At 36.8% G+C, this 24138-nt stretch overlaps 1 protein-coding gene across 2 annotated transcripts in view; it reads right to left on the reverse strand.

Annotated features, from left to right (window-relative positions):
• Window positions 1-589: 589 nt before the first annotated feature.
• Window positions 590-24138, reverse strand: part of ATAD2B (ATPase family AAA domain containing 2B) — a 245735-nt gene continuing 222186 nt past the window's right edge. For both annotated transcript variants that reach the window (XM_058287681.1, XM_058287680.1), the window contains exons 24-28: window positions 17933-18070; window positions 10121-10801; window positions 7701-7828; window positions 7238-7366; window positions 590-4005 (exon numbers count right to left, since the gene is read on the reverse strand). In XM_058287681.1, coding sequence (XP_058143664.1) covers window positions 3964-4005; window positions 7238-7366; window positions 7701-7828; window positions 10121-10801; window positions 17933-18070 — 1118 coding nt within the window. In that variant the 3' untranslated portion in view covers window positions 590-3963. The remainder of the gene's footprint in view (window positions 4006-7237; window positions 7367-7700; window positions 7829-10120; window positions 10802-17932; window positions 18071-24138) is intronic.

The raw sequence follows: 24138 nt of genomic DNA on the forward strand, positions 1-24138 counted from the left end.
CTTGACCAAAAATGTGTTACAGAATCCTGAGATTCATTAAAACAAAGTTTAATAAGGGGGAAAAAAAAGGACAAGAAAATTGAGGATTTGTATTGTGGAAGATCAGTATACTATAGGAACATGAAAAGTTTTCTCCTAGCAGGCAGCAGAAACACTGGCATTCTAAAGCTAAGAATATTCAGTTCACTTGAAACAAGTCCTTCAAAATTCTGGCATGAAATTCCTCTCCAAACTTAAAATTCTGTACACTATTCAAAGCATGCTGATAATGACCTAATAAAAGGGAAAAAACACTATACAATAACCAAGCCATACTGTGCTACAGCAGTCTTCCAATCACAAAATGGTGTGCTTCTATACAGAATATTTTAGACAACCTTCAACTGAAAATAAAACCATACCTTCTCAAAATAAAAACTTCAGCTAAAAACCACTGAGAGCTACTTAAAATTTAAAAGGAAAATATAAGAGAATTTTGGGGGGTGCATAATAGACATCAATATGCTCTAACTGTAGAATGAATGCTTTCAGCCAGCATAGAAGCATTCCATTTGTAGGCAACAATAATCATAATTAGGCTAAAGAAAGATGTTTTTCTTGTCATCTTTATTCAAGTATTTCACAGCAGTTATATTACAAATTACAGTAAATGTTCAAAATTCCAGAATTCAAAAATTAAATAATTTATTTCAAACTAATGTAAAATGAAGTCAAATGCAAAACATCAATTTAACACAATTCTAAATTAAACTACAAATCCAAAGAGACCATAGTTGATGAAGTCTACCTTAATCTACAAAGTAGACATATATGACTGAAACCAAATAGGACTCCCAAACGCTAAAGAACCAAATGTACAAAGTACAAAAGATGCAGGTACAAGCCCAAATTCAAGCTTACAATGTGATTACAAATAATAATTATAATAACAATGGCATTCAGCTACGGGACCTGACACTGAAGATACCTACTGAATAGCACCATAGCTGAACCAACTTAATCAAAAAATGGGAAGATAAGAAATTACCACCCCACTCCCTAAAAACAAAATCCAGTAAATCTACAAATACATTGGCATATGAGAAAAATCAAGTCATGAAAGGACATAAAAAAAATAATAATAATCACAGGTGAGATTCAAGTTCAAAAACACAATTAATTCCACAGCCATCAGTTTCAACTCTAGTGCGGTTCCATCATCTTCAAAACAGCTCCCATGGTCCCCACAGCCGAGCATTAACTATTGTCGGGCTATGCTGTGATATATATTTGACTGATCTGAGTGCAAGGTTTTACACAGGAGCTTATCATTTATAATGCTCACAATAGGAAATAAGAACAGAGGTCAATTTTGTACATATTTTTGCCAATGCTATACAGCAAAAATTAAGAACTTAGAGAAAGATAAACAAAATTGAGTCCACTTGGATAATTTCACAAGCTGCTTTAAACTATAGAACTCCCAGATATCTGTAAAATAAGCAAATCTGGTGTAATGTGTTTCTTTTTGCAGGGAATGGGGCCAGAGGAGCTGCTACAATATCAGCTCATTTTTCTCCCCTTGGCATTAGATTGGCTTTCTCTTTAAGACCTAAACTGTTCAAAGTGGCAGTTCCTATTATACTGAGGTTGCCTCCTATTTCTCCATCTACGTGTTAAGGTTAAAATAAAAAGACTTGATCTTATGGAAGCATTTTAATGCTGAACATAAATAAATTTCCTTTGTCAAACTCACTGATGGCTAAAATCTTAATTAACTTGTACAAATTAGTAACCTACTAAGAACATGTGCGTTTTTTTTTCCTTTCACAAGTGCTGCTGTTACTTGAACAGAATGCTTCTGAATTAGAGTAACTGGAATAAATATTTAAAAAAAAATAGTGCAGCAAGAACCTGAGACTTGCAAAAAACCCTTTTACCAGAAACTTGCTACAAAAAATCTGCTACATCTTATTTCATCAAATCTTTAAATTCTGTAACAATTTCCATCAAAATACAAAATGCTAATGTATTAGACAGTAAAATAGTTTGAACTGGTATGATGGTAATAAATACTAAAGAAAGCATGAAAATCCTCCCAATAATCAAATTGGAGGCTTCAAATAACCTCCCCTTTAAAATGGTTCATCGTTAATCGCACTTGCCCATCTTAAAAATACAGTGTGTCTACATGGGTAGCATCTTGAATTACATGACTAACTGAATACTATGAAAACTTCATAGACTATGTATAGAGAAAACAAGTGGCATTTAAAAAAAAAAATCCAGCTAGAATTAGAAGGTGTAAAATGTAAATGCAAATGCAAAGCAGCACTTAGGATTACTGCAGGAGCAAAGCGTGCTTTCTGCACTAACATCCAGCACATTACAAACAACCAGAGACAAGTACCTTAGCTTCAGCATGTAAACTGTGGCAAAGTGATTACAGGACTCTGTAAACACTGTTGGTAACTAAAATACAAAAAAGCTGAGGTAGCTCAGTATCTCTGCAGTAGTCCAAGACCATTTGCTCTAATTAAAACCTAAACTACATGTGTTGCATATATTGGAAAGACACACCTGCAGCTAACGGCTATAATGAATGAAGATATTGAGCCAACTTGTCAGCAAAATTTTTTTTACTTTTTGTTTAAAAATCATCTGATAAAAAAATTTCACGGCACTCCCTTTGCCTCTTTGCAACTGCCTAGACTGTGTCTCCAAATTTGTAGAAAGCAAGGTTTTTGTAAAACTAGTAACCCATAATTCATTTTAGATAAGTACAATTCACAGAAATCACTCAACAAGATCCAAAATGGGTTCCAATCAAAATGAATAGTTGTGAAGGTAAGATTATGGGAAGAGATTTAAACATTAATACTGTTATACCAGAGCTCACTTGCAATTACACACAGAAAATGAACTGGAGCTTCTGACAAATTCCTCTCTTTTCCGTCCATTTGGCAAGTTCTGGCTTTAAAACAAAACTATATACGAAATCATTCTTCTCTGGGAACTCAAACTCGGCAACTATTAAACTGCCACTCACTAACAGAAGAAAGAATGGCAACTATCTATCTATTTTCTGGTCATTATTGTCAGCAATACCAAAAAGTGTTTTTGTGTGTGGGTGGGTAGGGGAATGTTTATTATTTGTTGTTTTATTAAGTGTTTCTTCAAAAAGAAACAGAGCACATAGGAAAACTTACCATTTTAGTATATTGCATGGCTGAGTGTCTTGATTGAATTCTAAGAGCAAGACAGGCATTTTATACCGAAAGACTAGTTGCCTCTTAATGACACAGAATAGCAAACTTATTTTCAGGGTCATGACCAAAGAAAACATTCCAATTCTGTCATTTGCTTCCAGCTAGCCCACCCATCTGTTTAGCCTTATCTTTCTCAAATGAATAAAAAGGCACATTAAAGGCAGTTCTAAAGAGCCTAACCTAATTTCATCCAGTTTCTTCATCCCACCAGAATATACCACAGCCAACTCAAAACAGGTTTCAGTCCTTTACCCAGAGAATAAGAAAACAAATATCAAGGGAATAGAAAAGAGGAAAAAAAAAAAATCACAAACAGGTTGCCCACTGTTCAAACGATTCAACACGGTTAGAACTGCCCCATCCAGTTTCCACGTGTTTGCTGGTCTGCTCCCTAAAGAGGTCTCCAAAAGAGAGTGCACAAAAAGAGGAGCAGAAGCGAAAGCAGTTTCTGTAGCACCAAAATCTCCAAGCTGTAGGGTTGTATCTTTTATTTGTGGAAAATACAACATGTTTCTGAAGTTCTGTTTGGTTCTTGTAGGCTGGTTGGTTTCAGGTACCTGAGACAATAGCACCAAATTCAACAGAGAGAGAATGAGTGAGAGAGCACTTAAGACCAAGGCTCTGCACATAATTGGTGCAATTTGGAATTGAATGGCTCAGAAGACTGCTCTGTCAGGAGCAGATTGGAGAGGATAAACCACTCATCTTGGAAAGTTCATAGGAATGTCTCAAACATATGAACTGTTCTTTCCATCTCCTATAAGAGGGAAAAAGAAAAAAGATAATGTTATCTATTAAGGGAACCACAAAGATACTCATTATGGGAGAATTCTCTTTAACAACTTTTGACAGAACAAATTTGAGATGCAAATTAATCTTTGAATATTTTCCTGATTACAATAACATAGCTGCTCTGTCAAACAATCTACCAATGGGCACTCCAAGGAGCCTCCTATTTTATATTTAGACTAATGAGGATAATAATAGTGACATTCAATGAGTACTTACTATGTCAGATGCTATGCTACAAAATTTTTATATATATTAATTCATTTAATCCCCACAAAAATTTTGAAAATGGGTATTATTATGATGCCCATTTTACATGTAAGAAAAGGGAGGCTCAGAGAGGATAAATCCTTTGCCAGCTAGTAAGTGGCAGGGTATGGATCTGAACACAGACTCCAGAGTCTGAGCCTTTCCTTCCTTACTCATTACATAACATTCTATGAACTCCCAAAGCAAAATGAATGCATTCAGCATAGTTACTAGGCTTATGCCAGAATAGAATGTACCCTGTTCTCACTTCCATCCACTCCAACCAGGGCTTTCAAGAGAAAAATAAAGCTAGAATGAGTCACTTTCATCAGCAACACCAGGAAAGCCACTCAGTTCTGATTCTGCTATAGATCCCCTTCCTTCTGTCAACTAGGCTCCTGGATTACAAAACTTCTAAATCCCTTACTGAGAAGAGTTTCACTGCTGAAGAGTATTCAATCCATTTAAGCTAACGAAATCTCAACCACCAACAAAGATATTCTTAAGTTTTAAAAAAGGTAAAGAACTCTATCCCCGTCATTCGATTGTTAAAAGAAACAAAACAGTTTCTATGGCTGAGAGACTTAAAATGGGGCCCAGAGGTCATTCTGGAGGTTACTCTACAGCAGGTCTCAGCCAGGTATCATAGCTGCCACCAAAACATCAGGCAACCAGGTTCCTCAGAACCCTAAGTACATCCGGACACCATAATCAATCACAGGATAAAGAATTCAGTTAACTATCCAATCAAATATCCACCAAGCACACACCCAACTTGTCTCATCATCTTTTCTTTTAAAAGCCCTTCCTTAGAAATGCCAAAATGGACATGATTTGGGTTGCCACCTGAAACTGTGCTCCCCAAAATGCAATTTTAAGAGCCCAAATAAATGCCTTTATTGCCTTGCAGCTTTATTTCTCAGTTGACAGATTCATGTGGGCAAATGTCAAATAAATTTAATATTCTTTTCTTCCTTCAAACATCACTATAGAACTAATAGGCCATATTAAGAGATCATATGAAAAAAAAAAAAAAAAAAGAGAGATCATATGATCAAAAAGTGTTTCTATATGATTAATCAAAATCACTTGCTGCTAAATGTTTTATCATATATTGCTAAGTAGGGGTAAAAGTCAGATTATAAAACAGAATATACAGTAGGATACCAATGTTTAAATAAATGCCCACACAATTATACAAACTATGTATGTATATCTAGACACTTTTAAAGGATGGTAGATCTATCATAAGATTAATATTGACTAGTTTCCTCTAGATGGTGGGATACGAGTGATGTTTTTTTCTTGTTTGTGCTTTTCTGTAATTTCCATTATTATTAATGACAGCGTAGCTTTGTAAGTATATAATTCATAAAAATGTGATAATTTTTAAATGCTCTCTTGCACCATATTCACTAAATGTAAATCTTTAATATACTAGAAATGCTCCTTGAGAGCAGGGATTTTATCTTATTTATTTTTTTCATCCCAAACACCTGGGACAGTGTCTGACACTAAAGATACTAAACAAATATTTGATAGATGGCCCACAAATAAATAAACTTACAGGCAAATAAACCGAGCGAATCTAATTAAGTCAATTAACTTTTTGATGGATAGATGTGGTATGACATTTGTCTAGATGACTTCAAAAAACAATAGTGGAGCTTTATGTAAATTATATGAATAGAGATATATAAACTCATTATATTATTATACAGTAGAGCTTTCTTATGGTCTAGAGTGGTTGAGAAAGGAAGCGTGTCCAGAAGCACACTCTAAAAATGTCTAAGCAAAAGGACAACCACTCCTTGATGTGGCTACGCTACAGACCTAGATCTGATTAATGAGATGGTCTTTAAGTTCTCTTCCAACCATTAATGGGGTGACAAGTCAGTCTCATTGTTCATGCCAATGCCTTTCTTTTTTTAAAGATTTATTTATCTATCTACTTATTTCTCCCCCTTCTCCTCCTCCCACCCTGCTGTTTTTGCTGTCTGTGTTGTCTTCTCTTCTCATTTTCTCTCCTCTGGGATTCATCAGGATTTGAGCCTGGAGACTCCTGATGGGGAGAGAGGCTCCCTGTCAATTGCACCACCTCAGTTCCTGGTTTCTGCTGCACTTCACCTTGACTCTCCCCTTGTTCCTCTTCTTTCTCTTCTTCTTTTTCACCAGGAGGCCCCTGGGATAGAACCCACATCCTCCCATATGGTAGGTAGAAGCTCTATTACTTGAGCCACATCCATTTACCATCCTTTCTTTTTTAATATCCCTTTTCAAATTCTGTTTACATTCTTTATGCAGAGGTAAAATAACAAATTTAAATGTGAAAGAATCCTTTACAATTAAATCCAACAACTGTATACATTTATCTTACCCCCATGTCAGTGAAAATATCACCAACTATTATAAAAGGGAACAAATTATTAATATATAACAGAAGAGAAAAAAAGAAAAAAAAACATTTCATAAAAAATATGTCTAAGTATGAAATGTATTGCTCACCTAATGACATCATCACATCCTTCTCTTCTGTGCACTTAATTATAACACATGGTTTCCTCAAATAAACTCATCCCCATACTTATTCTTCAGTTGTCCACTTACATATTCTTCCACCTGCTCCAGGGCTATCTTCATGTAGCTATCCAGGCAAGCTAGGAATAACTGTGACATACTATTCTGTGTACCTGCCAACCCTGAGCACCAAGAATTTCTGTGTTTTGGCATACTCAGAAACCCTAGAATATTTCTGCCCTGAGAAGAAATGGTACAAAAAGCCTCTACTCTTCAAAACGTAACTCTGAACGTTTCCTCTAATCTTAAACTTCATAACATTCTTCAGTTACTTTGTGAAAGATACAGACTTAGAGGAAATTATTTATTCATAGAAACAAGCAAAAGCATATACTTGTATACTTGTTTATTCTAGAGATAAATGAAGTACTTACCTCTACAAGCTGTGATTTGTCAAAATCTTTGCGATGACGGTAGATGCACTGACTAAGAAGAGAATATAATCTCTCTAGTTGATCAACAGCCAAATTGTTGCTTTTATCTACCAGCAAATCAAGCAATCTCTAAGAAAAATGAGAAGAAAAATAAGAAAATAAAGTTGGATTTCTTAGTCAAATTGAAAACTGTATTTGAATGGCTATGTAATAGGCATCATAAAGCTATGGCATAACAATGACAACTGATGTGAGAAAATTCTAGGACTTAGTTTATTACCAAGACAATTCCAACCTTTCAAAACACATGCAACTCATTTTTCTTAGAAGCACTGATATTCCTTAAAGCATGGATATTTGTATTAAAGCAAGAATTTCCAAAATTAGTTTTATCAACTACATACAAACATATTCAGATCTCTTTCTGCAACTTTTACACCTAACTGGAAATAGCTACACTTACCTGCAATCTCTCATGATCAACTATAAGAGGTGGCACAGGTTCAGACGGCTCTTCTGGAACCAGTTCCAGGCTTGTTGTTTTTGCCTGCTCTAAAATTACCTTACGATATTTCTTAACTTTAGAAGCACCTACAAATGAGAAAAAAACAAAAACAAAAACAAAAACAGCACAGCAAGTAAAACATAAGAAAAATCAGGTTTGTACAGCTATAAATTCTTTTATTCAGCACAAATCTTTTTTTAGAGTGAGGAAAGGTATAAGTATTCTTTCAGTGAATTTTTGGTAAAAATAATTAAGGAGAACTAAACTGCAACCATGAAAGAAACCCAAGTCATATTAGAACATCATCTAGTAAACATATCCACTAAAAAGATGATTAAAAGTCAATCTTCACCTCCAAGCTCTGACTTATAAACAGCCTTCATTTTCTTTGATAGCATTATTTTAAAATTCAGCGCTTTCAGAATTGGAGGAAGGAAAGCAACCTAGAAAAGCAGATACTAAAATAATGTGAGGCCAACCTGTCTACACGTTTGCCTCCCAACCTACATTTACTACAGTACTATCTGAAATCTCATTTTTTTTCCTGTTATACTGCCCAAAATTCTATCACAGACTGATCTGGACTATAACATTTTTTTCTTATAAATATAAATCAACTTTAAATATAATTGGTAGCATTCTTTCCTGCCTTAGAATGATTTAGTATAATCTAATCCCTTCTAACATCTTGTTGAGACCAGTCACACTGAGAAAATAGTGGTTCTGAGTAGGGGGTAAACATAATATCACCATCCTGGGCACTCTGTTGGGTAGAGAGGATAGAGAGACCTTCGAGACCTGTGCTCCTCAAAGTAGGGGGTAGTCAGTCTAAGAGGAGTCCGATGGAGAAGAAATGCAAAGACAAACTGGGATTATTTTATACCAGGTCTGGCCCACATGAAGGATACCACTAAGGAGAACATTCTTCCTCCATTCTGCATTAATCCTTTTACTCCTCAGTCTTTAAACAACTCCTTCTCTTCCATGCCTGTTCCACAAATAGTGAAGAACTAAAAAGTCACCTTTAAAAATACATACCATAATATATCAACTATAGATGCAGCCTTTATAATTCAATAACATATGCTAGGCTTTTGTTATGACCATATGGATCCTCACAACACCATATCCATGGACTTCTAAAGGCCTGAGAACTTGGATAGCATCAGGTAATACTGCCTTGACAATTCCAAATAAAAACTTCAAGTAAGCTTTTACACAATACATATATTAAAGCTTGTAAATTGCAAATTGAATACAGTATTAATTCAAAACTTTTCTGCATGCTTACTAAAATCTTACAGTACCATAGTATTAGAATGCAATCCTCCTCATTACACCTACTCTGGCCCATAATATCTTAGATTTCTCCCATTTTTCTACTCTGTCCCATTTATTACTTAACTCTAGCATAACCCTAGCTTTAACCCATTTTTAAAGTTCTGTCTCTCTGATGGCCCAGAATACTGTTCTTAAAAGTATATTCTATTATTAAATATTGAGAAAAAATAATAATTTTAGCAGGTAGCATTCAAGAACAGTAAGTATCTCTTTACTAAAAAGAAGAATTCTAAAGCTTTGAATTACACTTTTCTACTTCCTAATTCTACTAGAGGGCTCTAAGCAACCTTTTGAGGTTTTTGAGGAAACTGGCAGGAAAAAAACTTCCCATCTAGCCCAAATCCCAGGCTAAAGCTGTGTATTCCATACAATCTAGAGAACATGGTAAAGTTTAAAGTTAACTTAATGATAAGAAAACTATATGCCCAGGAGGGAAATGTATATTAAGATATCCAATTCACCCCATCCCCATCAGGCTAAAGAACCATAAACAAAGAGGCAATTAATTTATCTAATTTATTTAATCCCTGCAATAACACCCATCTGAAGTTTAACTTAAAAGATGAAAAAAACAGGGTTTGAGTATGTGATTAGCTCGAAGTCCCATGATTACAATGGACACAAAGTGATGTTTTATTTAATGTAGGTCCATATGGCTCTAATACACTACACTGCTATTGATCTCAGTCTTCTCTGTCTACCTCATGCCAATAATTCTGTTTTAATTCCATCTTCTTACCACCTGTGGATTTACTCAGCTTTTAGTCATAAATCCCTTAAGACAAGAATGATAATCAGGTGGAAGGCATTGTGTAAACAATCAGGATGGTAATACATTCTGGACCATAACCCGCTGAAACTTTCAACAAAATTTACTATGTATAGGTGTACTTTTTCTAGGGAAGGGATGAAAACAGCTTCTCAAAGAGGAATAATTATTCACCAACTGCTGTTAGTAGAGACCATACAAAACATGCAATGAATTTACTCTGGAATTTAAGCCTTCAGAGAAGATTTTTAAAAAATACTAATTCTACCTTCTTTATCCAGTTCTGCATCTTTAACCTCCACATCATGGCCAGGTTCTAACTTCTCATTATTGCTACATTCCAGTGCATCTAGTTTCTCAGGATCATCTCCATGATTTTCATTTGAAGTTTCTGGTTTTTCTTTTGACTGGTCCTCCAGAAGAAACTTTTGTTCAGAACTACACTTATCTCCACTACAGAAAGAAACTACTTCAGCTTTGCCGTTCTGAGACTCCAGAATTGGTATTCCTTCAAAACTGTCAGTGGAGGCCTCACCATTTAGACAGTTTCCTTTAAGGAAAGACTCTTTCCTAGATGTCTGCTCTGGGTTTAGAGAACTGCTGCTGTTGACAAGTAGGGACTCATTTGAACTTTCTTCTTCAGTAGATGCAAAGTTCTCTTTTGTGCCTGCTCCATTGTTAAGCCTCTGCCCCTGGTCCATGTCCATGATGTCACATGATGACTCGTCATTGGTCATAGATAAGTCTCCAGTCTCTTCTCCATTCTCCTCATGGCAGTCAGTGCTTACCTCAAACTCTCCATTCTCTAGCAATTTCCTGTCTTCCGTATGGTTCTCATAGTCTGCAAATTTAGTATCCTCTTCATCTTTTTTTAAATTATTGACTTTCCTTTTCTTAATAATTCCTTTACCCCACTGGGATCGCCGCCTCGATTTTCTCCGAACCCGAACTGTGTTTTAAGGAAGGAAAAAAGATATGTAGAACTTGGAATACAAATACTTGTCTTACAAGTGTTTATTAAATAGGATCCAAAAGGAAGTAAACCCACACTGATAAAGCACACCAACAAGAACTACCCATACATAGCCCTTGACATCCATGCTGATTAAATCTCAGAACCTACAGTTGGAAGAGATATGATGTTAGGCATAACCTCTGCAGAAGGACTTTTTTAAAAATTTACTTCCTGTATGAATTTACTCAGTGATAATCTTTTCTACTGACCTAGAATCTAATTTTATTTTATAGCTGTTCCGAATATCCAAGGGTCACTAGGTACATTGTATACAATATACACAATATATATGAATGTATATAATACATCCATTTAAGGAATGTCCATATTACCAGGATGCCTGGAAGGTTTGGGGTCACAGCCCTGGTTTTCTGCCAGAAAGGTGGGTGCTTTGCCAGCAAGATAACCCCCAAAAATAGCTCTTAAGTAATAAAAGAAATGAAGATAAGGTCCAATATCCCAAGGCAGAACAGTTATGGGTATACCCACAAAGAAATCTCCTATGCCTCTCCTTTGTCACCCACAATAAGTATGGTCATAGACACAAGTCCTATGATGGTTATGTTGGACAATGTGATCAACCAACTATTAGTCTCCTCTCACACAAACAGCTCACCTAGCAGCATCAATTTCTGATAAAGTAGTTATTTAAGAGTATGTGAGAGAATTAAATCATCTGCTATTACAGCAACAATACCACCATTAACCAAACACTGAAAATAAATATTTGGTTAGTTATGTGAAAACGGAGACCTATAAAAGTTGTAGGGAGAACCAGAACCAATCATGAGCCTTCTGAGAGCACAGCTGAGGCCTCCAGGCAATGAGGGACCCAAAGATTTTTAATATCCTGTATATGTAACAATGGTAGTCAGGCAAGTATACCTCGCTGCTCTTTAAATAAACAAGAAGTTAATTTCTAGATGGCTATTTGGCACACTTGCACAAAGAAGATTTAAATGCAAAAATTAGTAAAGCAAGCCAGTTAAACTAAAGCCCTATTACTTCTGCAATTGTAAATTCTAAATATTAGTTTGTTGAAAATAAGCCACCAGAGAGTAAAAATAATCCATTTTTTTCTGAGGCTCTGAAAGTAGTAAGTCTGGTTTAATTAAATAAGACTATATACTATTAATATATCAAAACCAAAAAGCTTTCTAAATACAGACATTTTAAAAATAAAATATAAATATGTAGGGAAGCGGACTTGGCCCAGTGGTTAGGGCGTCCGTCTACCACATGGGAGGTCCGTGGTTCAAACCCCAGGCCTCCTTGACCCATGTGGAGCTGGCCCACGCGCAGCGCTGATGCGTGCAAGGAGTGCCCTGCCACGCAGGGGTGTCCCCCACATAGGGGAGCCCCACGCACAAGGAGTGAGCACCGCAAGGAGTGCTCCCTGTAAGGAGAGCCGCCCAGTGTGAAAGAATGTGCAGCCTGCCCAAGAATGGTGACTCACACATGGAGAGCTGACACAAGATGACGCAACAAAAAGAAATACAAATTCCCGTGCCACTGACAACAGAAGCGGTCAAGAAGAACAAGCAGAAAATAGACAGAGAACAGACAACTGGGGGGAGGGAAGGGGAGAGAAATAAAAAAAGAAAAAGAAAGCAGACAGTGGGAGGGAAGGGGAGAGAATAAATAAAATAAATCTTAAAATAAAAAAAAATTTAAAAAACATATATAAATATGTAGATTATTTAATCCACAGTTTAAAAATTGCATTTTAAATAATCAGTCCATAAATTTTCACTGACACTTTATCTGTGCATGAGACAGATGGGAATATGGTCTTCTGACAACACTTTTTTTATTTCTTTTCTCTATTTTTTAAAAATGTTATATTAAAAAAATATAAGAAGTTCCCATATACCTCCTCCCCCTTCCCCCCACTCCTCCCACATCAACAACCTCTTTCATCATCATGGCACATTCACGGCATTCGGTGAATATATTTTGGAGCACTGCTGCACCACAAGGACAGTGGTCCACATTGTAGTCTACACTCTCCCTCAGTCCACCCAGTGGGCCATGGCAGGACATACATTGTCCAGCATCTGTCCCTGCAGTACCACCCAGGACAACTCCAAGTCCTGAAAATACCCCCACATCAAATCTCTTCTTCCCTCTCCCTACCCTCAGCAGCTACTGTAGTCACTTTCTCCATACCAATGCTACAATTTCTTCCATTACTAATCACAATAGTTCCATAGCAGAATGTCAGTAAGTCCACTCTAATCCATACTCTAATCCTCCATCGTGTGGACTCTGGGATGGTTATGACCACTCCACCTCTATATCGAGAGGAGGCTTAGATTCCACATGGATGATGGATGCAATTCTCCTGCTTGTAGCTGTAGGCACTCTTGGCTCCCTGGTGTGGTGGTTGATCTTCTTCACCTCCCTGTTAGCTGGCTGGGGTAAGTTCAATAAACCAGAGGGTAGGAGTTGCAAGTCTGCTGAGGTTCAGGCCTGGCTGTCACATGGACAGTCCAGAGATTCAGGTATCCTGAGTATACACTAACCCCAGCGCCAACCACAGGTTCAGTAAAAGTGACAGAAGAGGCATGTGTAGAAAGGTCACATCTGAGTCCAACTCCATCACACTCAGGAACATGAACTCCAAAGTAGGGCCAGCTGACATAGCACTGAACTCCAGAGCCATCTGCCATGACCATAGAACCTGTGGGTCTTTGTAGCCCTCAGGAAAACCAGTACCTGAGGTTCTATCTACTTTGGTTGTCTCTGGGACCCTGTTGAGGCGTGCGTAAGCGTGACCCTTCTGAAGACCTTCTGACTCTTTTTTGGAGACTCAGCCATATAAACTCATTTGTCCTTTCCATTTCCCCCTTTTACTCAAGGTCAAAAAGCAGTTTTTAACACCTGATATTACATGTAGGCTGAGAAAGTCTGCTGGTGTGAGCTGACCCTTTTATTCAAGGCCTTTTTCTAGTTACATCATCAGCTGGTACTTGGTAGTAATCCCTCAGTGCCAGGGAGGCTCATCCCTGGGAGTCATGTCTCACACTGGGGAGAAGGTAATGCATTTATATATTTAGTTTGGCTTAGAGAGTGGCCACATTTGAGCAACATGGAGGCTCTCAGGAGGTAACTCTTAGGCACCCTGTAGCTCTAGGCCTAGTTCATACTTAAGGAGCAAGGCTCATAAGCATACTGACAACACTTGTTTCTTATATTCCCACTGCTTAATATGAACTTGTAATCTATTAACAGTGTATAGTATATTTACATATTTGTTTAATCCTTTTAACTTTAACCCCTAGTGAGTATCTGTAAATATACCAAGGTATTCACTAGAAATGGGCAAATTTCACTATAAATATTCATTTCTTATCTAAGAAAATGTCTACTGAAGGTTTCTGAAATCAATTTCAAAATTTGGGAAACGGACTTTGGCCCAGCGGTTAGGGCGTCCGTTTACCATATGGGAGGTCCGCGGTTCAAACCCCAGGCCTCCTTGACCCGTGTGGAGCTGGCCATGCGCAGTGCTGATGCGCGCAAGGAGTGCCCTGCCACGCAAGGGTGTCCCCCGTGTGGGGGAGCCCCCACGCGCAAGGAGTGCGCCCGTGAGGAAAGCCGCCCAGCGTGAAAAGAAAGTGCAGCCTGCCCAGGAATGGTGCCGCCCACACTTCCTGTGCCGCTGACGACAACAGAAGCGGACAAAGAAACAAAAAGCAGACAAAGAAACAAGACGCAACAAATAGACACCAAGAACAGACAACCAGGGGAGGGGGGGAAATTAAATAAATAAATAAATCTTTAAAAAAAAATTAAAAAAAAATTTCAAAATTTAAGTTACTGAGTCAACTGTCTTGAAATATATTTTCCTTTAAGATGTAATACCATTAGAACTGTCTCTTTATTCTTTTTCTCCTATCAATTTCCATTGTTACGATTTGCAGTTATAGGTTAATTAGCATAAGGGAAAATGTTTCTGTATTTGTCTACTGTTAAAGCAGGTGCAGTGGGCAGTACCTAGTGAAGGAAAACAGATTATTACTCCAGGCCCTTGATCTGATGATTGTATTTATGAATCTTTTCTTGTGAAATTGAAACTTAGCCTAATATTATAAATTGCCTAAAATTACCTCCAGAAAGCTTCCTTGTTGCTCAAATTTAGCCTCTCTCTAAGCCAAACTCAGCATACAAATGCACTACCTTCCCCTCAGTATGGGACATGCCTCCCTGGAACCGATGGATTATTACCAAGTGTCAACTAGTGATGCAGTTGGGAAAAAACTTGGACCAAAAAGGGAAAATATTAAATACCAATGAGTTTTTATGGCTAGCAGACTTCAAAGTGGGTTGGGAGGTCATTCCAGAGGTTACACTTATGCACGTCTCAGCAGGATCTCATTGACTGCCACAGTAAATAGTGCCTTCAACAGTAGGGCTCCCAAGGGCTCTAGACACATCTAGATACTATAAAAAGAGCAGAAAGGCTCAGGAATTCAGCACCCTGTCAGTGGGCTTTACTTTGGAATTTATTCTCCCCAGTATAAAAGAGTTAGGCTCATTTATAGTTTCCCTACACATGGCTCTTCTCCCCCTTTTAGTTGAACTTATAATTAGCACTATACTTGTTAAATATATGTCCCAGACACTTAAATCTTTAAAGATTTTTTTGAAATCTTTTTTTCCTGTTCATGTGCCAGTTGAGCCCTGAACCTCAGCAGAGTTGCAACACCTACTCTTCAGTTCACTGGATTCACCCAGGACAACTAACAAGGATGATGATGATGGACAACTCCTATCCCAAGGAACAGAGAGTGCCTGCAACTGCAAGCAAGATAGTTCCATCAATCTGCCCCAAGGGATCTAAGCCCCCTCTCAATCAGAAACAGAGTGATCATCACCATACCCATATCCTCAAGATTGGGTAATGAGCAATGGACTAAAGTAGATTTACTATTATTCTATTATAGTTATTATTTTTCTAGCAATGGAAGGACTTTATCATTGATATAAAGTCAGTGGCCACCAGAGGTTCTGAGGGGAGGAAGAGGGAAAAATAGGTGTAACATGGGGGCATTTTTAGGACATTGGAATTGTCTTGCATAACATTGCAATGACAGATACAGGTCATTTTACATTTTGTCCATAACCTACAAAGTTGTTCAAGGCAGAGTGTAAACTATAATGTAAACTACAGTCCACAGTTAGTGGCAATGCTCAATATGTGTATATCAATTGTAACAAATGTAACACACTATTGAAAGATGCTGTTAATGGGGGAGAGTATGGGAGGGGGAGAGGGAGGGGAGTATGGGAATCCCCTATATTTTTTACAGAACATTTATGTAATCTAAAGCTTCTTCAAAAATAAAAAATAAAAAAGCTGGTATATAACATCAAGTGATGAGCATTCATAAGCATTCCATTGGTTATACAAAAACTAATTCAGTTCATATAAGAAAAATGTTCAGTTTGTCTATCCTAAAAGGTGGAGTTGTTAAGGTTTTTACTGCCTGACAAGAGACTCCTGAAACCGTGACCTCACTTACCCTGCAAACATATAACCAAAAGTACTGGAGCATCTCTTTTTCTTTTTCTATCCTCTCTAAGCCACAGAACTCTACAAGAAGCTGAACTCTGCTCAATCAAGAGCCAGCTCAATTACTTTATGTGTAATACATTAAGCAAAGGCTAGGAACCTTACTGAAGCAAGCTTCCTTCTAATGTTTTCATCCTGGTTAATAAGAGAGAGAAAATGTTCTTATTCTTTGGGAAGCAGAACTAGAGGTATTCTTCTTATTTCATTATTTCTAAAGGTTAGGATAATTTTGGCAAACTAAGAGAAATTGACAATATACGCAACATAAAAGCTAGAATCTCTGTTTAATGTACGGTTGTATCTTCAAAACACCTAGCATGTGGAAAAACTATATTAATATATCACTCCCTTTTTCAGGGGTGCCCTGTGTGAAAAACACATTTAGGGATACAATCTTTAGAGCCAATTTTTATATCATCACTGAATTTGTTTCTAAAACTAAGACTAGGGAAAGCAACTCTCCCTAAGAAACATGTAGATTTACGATTTAAGTTAATGTAAAATACACAGTTAATGTGTCACATATGCCATCTACTGGTGGAAAAAAACAAAACTCATTTCTAAATTAAAGGAACATTTTTAATATTTAAAAGAAATCAAGCTGCTTAAAGCAAAGTACTTGGTGTGTTTTAATTAGTAAACATTTCTATCTAGTGCAGAGTATGAAAAGGGTTTCAAAGTTTAAATTAGAGTGCTGTGTTACATAATCCAAGTCATGATCTAATTTACAACTAAGCCAAAACACTTTAATCGGTTTCCTGGCAGCTAAATGCACCATTAAGTCCTTCAAATTTTCTCACATATGAATGCTATTTATCAAAAAGAGGACAAGTTTAAAAAAAGAAAGTTGGTATGGTTTATTTATTCAAACTTAACACCATTGAGAAAGAATATATTATGGTCAGCTTTACCGAAAATTGGAACAATATGATCACCTTTTACGCTGGAAGAAGAGCACGAATGAAGAAAAATGAGGAAAAAAAAAAAGCTTAGAACACTGAATTTTCCCTCTAACTAATCTTGCTCTGGCAAAACTAAATAAAGAAGGCTGTACAGATTTTGCAAGTTGAGCACAAAATATCACAGAAAAATCAACTCTCTACTGTCAAATCTGACACTTCTATATAGTAGGTGTTTCCCTTTCCCACCATAAAGAGAACATCCTGCAGAGTGTACAAGCAAGGGGTGGGGAACAGGTAAAGTTTATTGCCTCCAAATCAACATCCAAAAACCAAAGTTTGAAACTGAAAATCTTTAAACCTAGTTTAATTATAACAGCAAGTACTGAATAGAGTTAGAAAATAGCAAATAAAGCTAAAGAAACACACTTCTGATTTAGTATCTTATCCCACAAGCTTTTCACCTCTGAAGATAAAAAGATTCAAAGAGCTGTGTGAAAGCAGCACTTTGGTTTTTGTACCCAATTCCTAACAAATCTGCATCATCCTTATTTGTTCCCACTGTTGGATAATGTGATCTCTTATACTCACATGCACATTTATTTGCAGAGTTGTGCCAGACATCCATTGGATTTCTTTGTTTGTGCCGAAATGCCTCTTCAACTCTAGTTTCTGTCTTCCGAGCTCCAGTACCGTGAGGATTTATTTGTTCTGCTGTTACTGATAAGCCTGCAAACAGAAGATAAGCCATACCTATTTAAATATTCCTAGCTACATAAAACAAGGTTTTTAAAGGCAAAAAAAAAAAAAAGCCTGAAATACAGACCTGAGTTTTTAAAGTCATTAATTATACTGGGACAGTTTGCAATTCTGATGGAAACAGTATCTTTTGTTTTAAGATAGGAAAGAAACTAGATATAAAATCTTAAGAATAAAACAACCCAGCAGGGCGATGCTTACATTTAAACCCCAAAGGAGCCCCAATTTTACTTATTTTAATTCTCCAAGGGAAACATTTCACATAATGACTATGAGATAGCAAGACTGTATATTGTCTAAAAGTCATGATTCCTGTCATCTTTGAGTGTTTAAGTGTTTACTGGGCCACTAAACTCCATTCACATGAACTGTTTCCATCTGATCTTAGGTGCCTGTAATATCAAACTGAAGTAACTGATCTTCCTAAGAGTAACCATTCCATCTCCCTTTTCTTCATTAGATTCTTTTCTTAAGCTAGTCAACACTAAGTATCACTGATACCTCCAGTTGTGGTAGCTTGGAGCTTTGTATCCCAAAGAAACATGTTCTTAAATTTAATCCATTAAGTGGATTAACCCATTAATCCACTATAAACAAGATCTCTTCAAGATGTTATGTCAGTTAAAATGTGGCCCAAATGAGCAAAATTGGGTTTTAATCTGGATTACTGCAGTCCTTTACAAGCAGAGTGAAAGTCACACAGAGAGAAACCAAGGGGAGCAGCCAAAAGTTAGAAATAAACAGAATCCAAAAGAGAAGGAAGACGCTTCCATGTGCATTGCCATGTGACAGAAAAGGCAAGGACAAATGATCAACAGCTGCCAATCACAGAATGCCACAGTCTTCTGGAGAAAAGCAACACCTTGATTGCCCCTTGATCATTTGGACTTCTCCAAGTCTCAAAACCATGAACTAATAAATTTCCATTGCTTAAGCCAATCCACTGTATGGTATTTGTTTCAGCAGCCAGGAAACTAAAACAACTATTACATAATAATTCCCAAATCTGCAACTTTTGCCAAAACACCTCTTGAACTTGCTACCCACATATCCAAAAGTCTATTTGATATCTCCAACTGGACATCCTAAAGATAGGTCAAATTATAGAAAACTGGTTTATCTTTCCCCACATATATAAAAAGTGTTTATCCTCACATTTCCCCTATCTAGATTGGTAGTATTTGCATTTACTACGTCATTCAATGAGTAATCTGGAGCCAATTTCAACTTTTCCTTTCCTTCACAACCTCCTCCACCTCTGCAGCTACATCTTTCATATTAATCATCTCTATCTTCACTCTCACTTCACTAATTAAAGCCTTAGACTATTCCAGTGTAGTTTTTCCCTCTTCCCAACAGCTTTTTTGAGGTATAATTGATGTAACATAAAAATCACCCATTTTAAACATACAATTCAATGATTTTTGGTAAATTTAGAGAGCTCTATACCCATCACAGCAACAATGCCTCAAGCAACCACTAAATCTTAACTTTTTTTCTCAATAGATTTGCCTTTTCTGAGCATTTTATATAAATAGGATCATATAATATGTGGCCTTTTGTGTCTTTCACTTACTATATAATGTTTCTGAAGTTCATTCATGTTGTAGCATGTATCAGTACTTTGTTTCTTTGTACTACTTAATAATATGCCACTGAATATATACCATATTTTGATTATCCATTTCCCAGTTTATGAATATCTGGGTTCTTTTCAGCTTTGAGTTATTTAGAATAATGTTGGTAAGAACATCTATGTACAAGTCTTTAAGTAGGCTTATGTTTTCATTTCTCTTGGGTAGATTTCTAAGACCATAATTGTTGCGTGGTATGGTAAATCTGCATTCAACTTATAGTAAACTTCTGAACGATTTTCAAAACTGGCGTAAGCAGCATTTTGTGGTTTTTTTTTTTTGTTAGTTTTTTATTTTCTCCCTCCATCTCACCCCCATTGTCTGCTCTCTGTGTCCATTCGCTGTGCATTCTTCTGTGTCTGTTATATTCTCATTAGGTAGCTTTGGGAACCCATCCTGGGACCTCCAGGAGTGGGAAAGTGGCGATCATTCTCTTGTGTCACCTCAGCTCCCTAGTTCGTCGCATCTCATATTGTCTCTTCTCTGTGTCTCTTTTTTTGTTGTGACATCTTGCTGCGTCAACTCTCCATGTGTGCGGCACCATTCCCGGGCAGGCTGCACTCCTGACACACAGCAGCACTCCACATGGGCCAGCTCACCACACAGGCCAGGAGGCCCTGGGTATCGAACCCTGGACCTCCTATATGGTAGGCAGAAGCTGTATCAATGGAGCCATAACTGCTTCCCTCCAGCAGCATTTTAATAGCTCACTCATCTTTTAGCCCTGTCACATTCAGACCAAAGAAATGTGACCAATTCATTTCACTACTTAAAGATTTATTTATTTATTTAATTCCCCTCCCCTCCCCCGGTTGTCTGTACTGTGTCTTTTTGCTGCATCTTAAAACTGTACAATGATTCCTATTGCCTATGACAACAGTTCTCAAACTTTAGTATAGTAAAAACCACCTGAATAGTCTGTTAAAAAGCAGATTCCTTGGCCTAATTCTCTCAGAGAATCTAATTTTCTCTGTCTAAGCTGTTGTGAATAATATATACACACATTTTGAAAAACACTTACCTACAAGAAAGCTCCAAACTCTTTAGCATGGCATTAATTCATTCAAATATTTATTGAAAACTTGTTATATACCAGATAGTTCTAAGGCCTGGAGTAGAGCTATAGACAAGACATTCAACCCACCACTCTTACAGCATTTTTATTCTAAATAAGGAGGAAAGAGACTACAAAAAGACAAACAGCAAAATGCCAAGTGCTATACTATGATAACCACAGTCTATATAACACTAGGTGCTCAAGAAAAGGGTCTCTAAGGAGAAAGAAGAAAAACTGCTCCATAGTTTTGATGTCCTAGCCCAGCTCACCTCTCAAGCCCTATCTCCCTCCATTCTGTATATATTGAGCAATACCAGTTTTCAGTTCTTCTAACACATCATGCAATTGCACACCTCTGTGCCAATATACACGCTACTGTTTCCTCTTGCTTGCAATAGGGCCTCCTTCCCTGTCACTGCCTTATCTCCCCTACTAAGGAGACTACTCCTATAAACTCTGATTAGAATACATGTTACCTACTGTGCTCTGAACATGTTACAACTACTGCATATATCACACGGCACTTAATTTGTTTTATATTTCACTCTTTCTTACAGAGTTTAAGTTCCTGAAGAATAAAGTAAAAAGTGAATGAAAAGGGAGTGAAATCCAATATTGTGATGTAAAACATTCCCTGGAAAAAACCTCCCAGGTTCTCAGGAAATGAAAGGACAAATGCCACTTGCTTAGAACGTTGGAGGATGGTATAGACTGGAGAAAGACTACCCAAATGACGGCAAAAAACAACATAAAGAGGAGAAACGGGGATATGGGAGCAGAGAACTTGCAAGTTACTGAAGCTAAGGTGGTATCTTTTAAAATTAGTAGGTATAGATGTAGGTTGAATAATATAAGCCCCAGGGTAATCATAAAGAAAATATTTTGAAAATATACAGAAACAGAAATGAGAAAGGAATCAGTCAGATTTACTACAAAAAGACCAACTATACAGAAAAGGAAATTGCAATAAAAGAAAAGATTTAAAAAAAAAAAAAAAAGATGACATATAAATACCAAAGGACAAAATGGCTGAAGTACTGCATATACAATAATAGCACTGAATGTTAATGAGTCAAACTTCCCAATCAAAAGATACAGATTGGAAGCATGTATTAAAAAGCATGAGTCAACTACATGTTGTTTACAATTTTACAAGAGACTCACCTTAGACCCAAAGACTCAAAAAAGTTGGAAAAGATATTCCATGCAAATAGTAACCAAAAAAAGCTGGGTAACTATACTAATCTCAAACAAAATAGACTTTAAGTCAAAAGCTGTTATAAGAGACAGAGAAGGGTATTATATATTAATAAAAGCGGCAATCCACTAAGAAGAAATAACAATCATAAATATTTATGCACTTAACCAAGGTGCATTAAATTCCTTAAGGAAGCACTGGAAAAGCTGAAGGGAAAAATAAATACTTCTACAATAATAGTTGGAGATTTCAATATACCACTCTCAGCAATAGATAGAACATCTAGACAGAAGATCAATAAGGAAACAGAGACTTGAGTAATATGATAAATGAACTAGATCTAACAGACATATATAGAACAGTGTACCCCAAAACAGCAGAATATACATTCTTTTCAAATACATATGGCTCATTCTCTAGGATAGCCACATGTTGAGTTATAAAACAAGTCTCAATAAATTTTAAAAACCTGAAATTATACAGAGCATCCTCTCTGACCATAACAGAAATCAGTAACAGGCAGAAACTAGAAAATCCACAAATACATGGAAGTTAAATAACAGTCTCTTAAACAATGAGCTGGTCAATGAAGAAATTGCAAGGGAAATTAGTAAAAATCTTGAGACTAACGAAAAAGAGAACATAACATATCAAAACATACAGGATCAAACAAAGGAGTGCTGAGAGGTAAATTTAAAGACCTAAAGCTTACATTTAAAAAGAAGAAAGAACTCAAATCAAAGATTTAGTTACATACCCGGAGGAACTAGTAAAAGAACAGGAAATTAATCCCATAGCAAGCAGAAGGAAAGAAATAACAAATATTAGTGCAGAAATAAGTGACATCAAGCATTTTTTAAAATAGATAAAATTTAAAAAAAGAAAAGTTGGTTCTTTGAAAAGATCAATAAACTTGACAAACCCTTAGCTAGACTAACAAAGAAAAAGAGAAAGAAAACAAATATAATCAGAAAAATGTCACACATTATTACTGACCCCACATAAGAGGATACCATAAACAATTGGCAAGGTTATACTGTTTGCAAACACTAGTAAGAAGCAATCTGAGAAAGAAATCAAGAAAAAAAATTCCATTTACAATAGCAACTGTTTTAAAACAGGGGTTCTTAACCAGAGGTCCAGGAACTTCCCCAAGGGGTCTGTAGAAAGATTTCAAGGGATCCATGAGCTTGAATTGAAATTTTTTTAAAAACCCTATTCTTGTGGGGACATGTAGGCATCGGTGCGATATATTTATTAAATAATACACAGTATAGTGTGGACTTAGTAAGAAGTCTGTAGTTTTCACCTGACTGGCAAAGGGGTCTGTGGAACAAAAAAGGTTAAGAACCCCTGAACTAAAAGAATCAAATATCTAGGAATAAATTTAACCAAGGATGTAAAGGATTTATATACAGAAAATTATAAAACTTTGCTAAAATAACTCAAATAAGATCTAAATCAATAGAAGTGCATACCAAGCTCATGGATCAGAAGACTAAATATTGTTAGTATGTCAATTCTATCCAAAATGATTTACAGCTTCAATGCAAATTTCTCTAGAAATGGAAAAGCCAAATATTACATTTATTTGGAAGGGTAAAGGGCCCTGAATAGTTGAAAACATCTTGGAAAAAGAAGGAAGTTGGAGGCGTCACACTTCCTGACTTTAAAGCATATTAGAGGAAGCAGACTTGGCCCAACGGATAGGGCATCCACCTACCACATGGGAGGTCCGCAGTTCAAACCCCGGGCCTCCTTGACCTGTGTAGAGCTGGCTCATGTACAGTGCTGATGCGTGCAAGGAGTGCCCTGCCATGCAGAGGTGTTCCCGGCATAGGGGAGCCCCCCGTGCAAGGAGTGCACCCTGTAAGGAGAGCCGCCCAGCGCGAAAGAAAGTGCAGCCTGCCCAAGAATGGCGCCGCACACACGGAGAGCTGACACAAGATGATGCAGCAAAAAGAAACACAGACAATGAATGTCTCATGATGATGGAGGAGGTTGGGGGGTATATGGGGACCTCATATTTTTTTTTAATGTAACATTAAAAAAATAAATTAAGACAAAAAAAAAAAAAAAAAAGAAACATAGATTCCCAGTGCCACTGATAAGGATAGAAGAGGTCACAGAATACAGTGAATGGACACAG

Source organism: Dasypus novemcinctus, chromosome 25, assembly GCF_030445035.2.
Source record: "Dasypus novemcinctus isolate mDasNov1 chromosome 25, mDasNov1.1.hap2, whole genome shotgun sequence".
Lineage (NCBI taxonomy): Eukaryota > Metazoa > Chordata > Mammalia > Cingulata > Dasypodidae > Dasypus > Dasypus novemcinctus.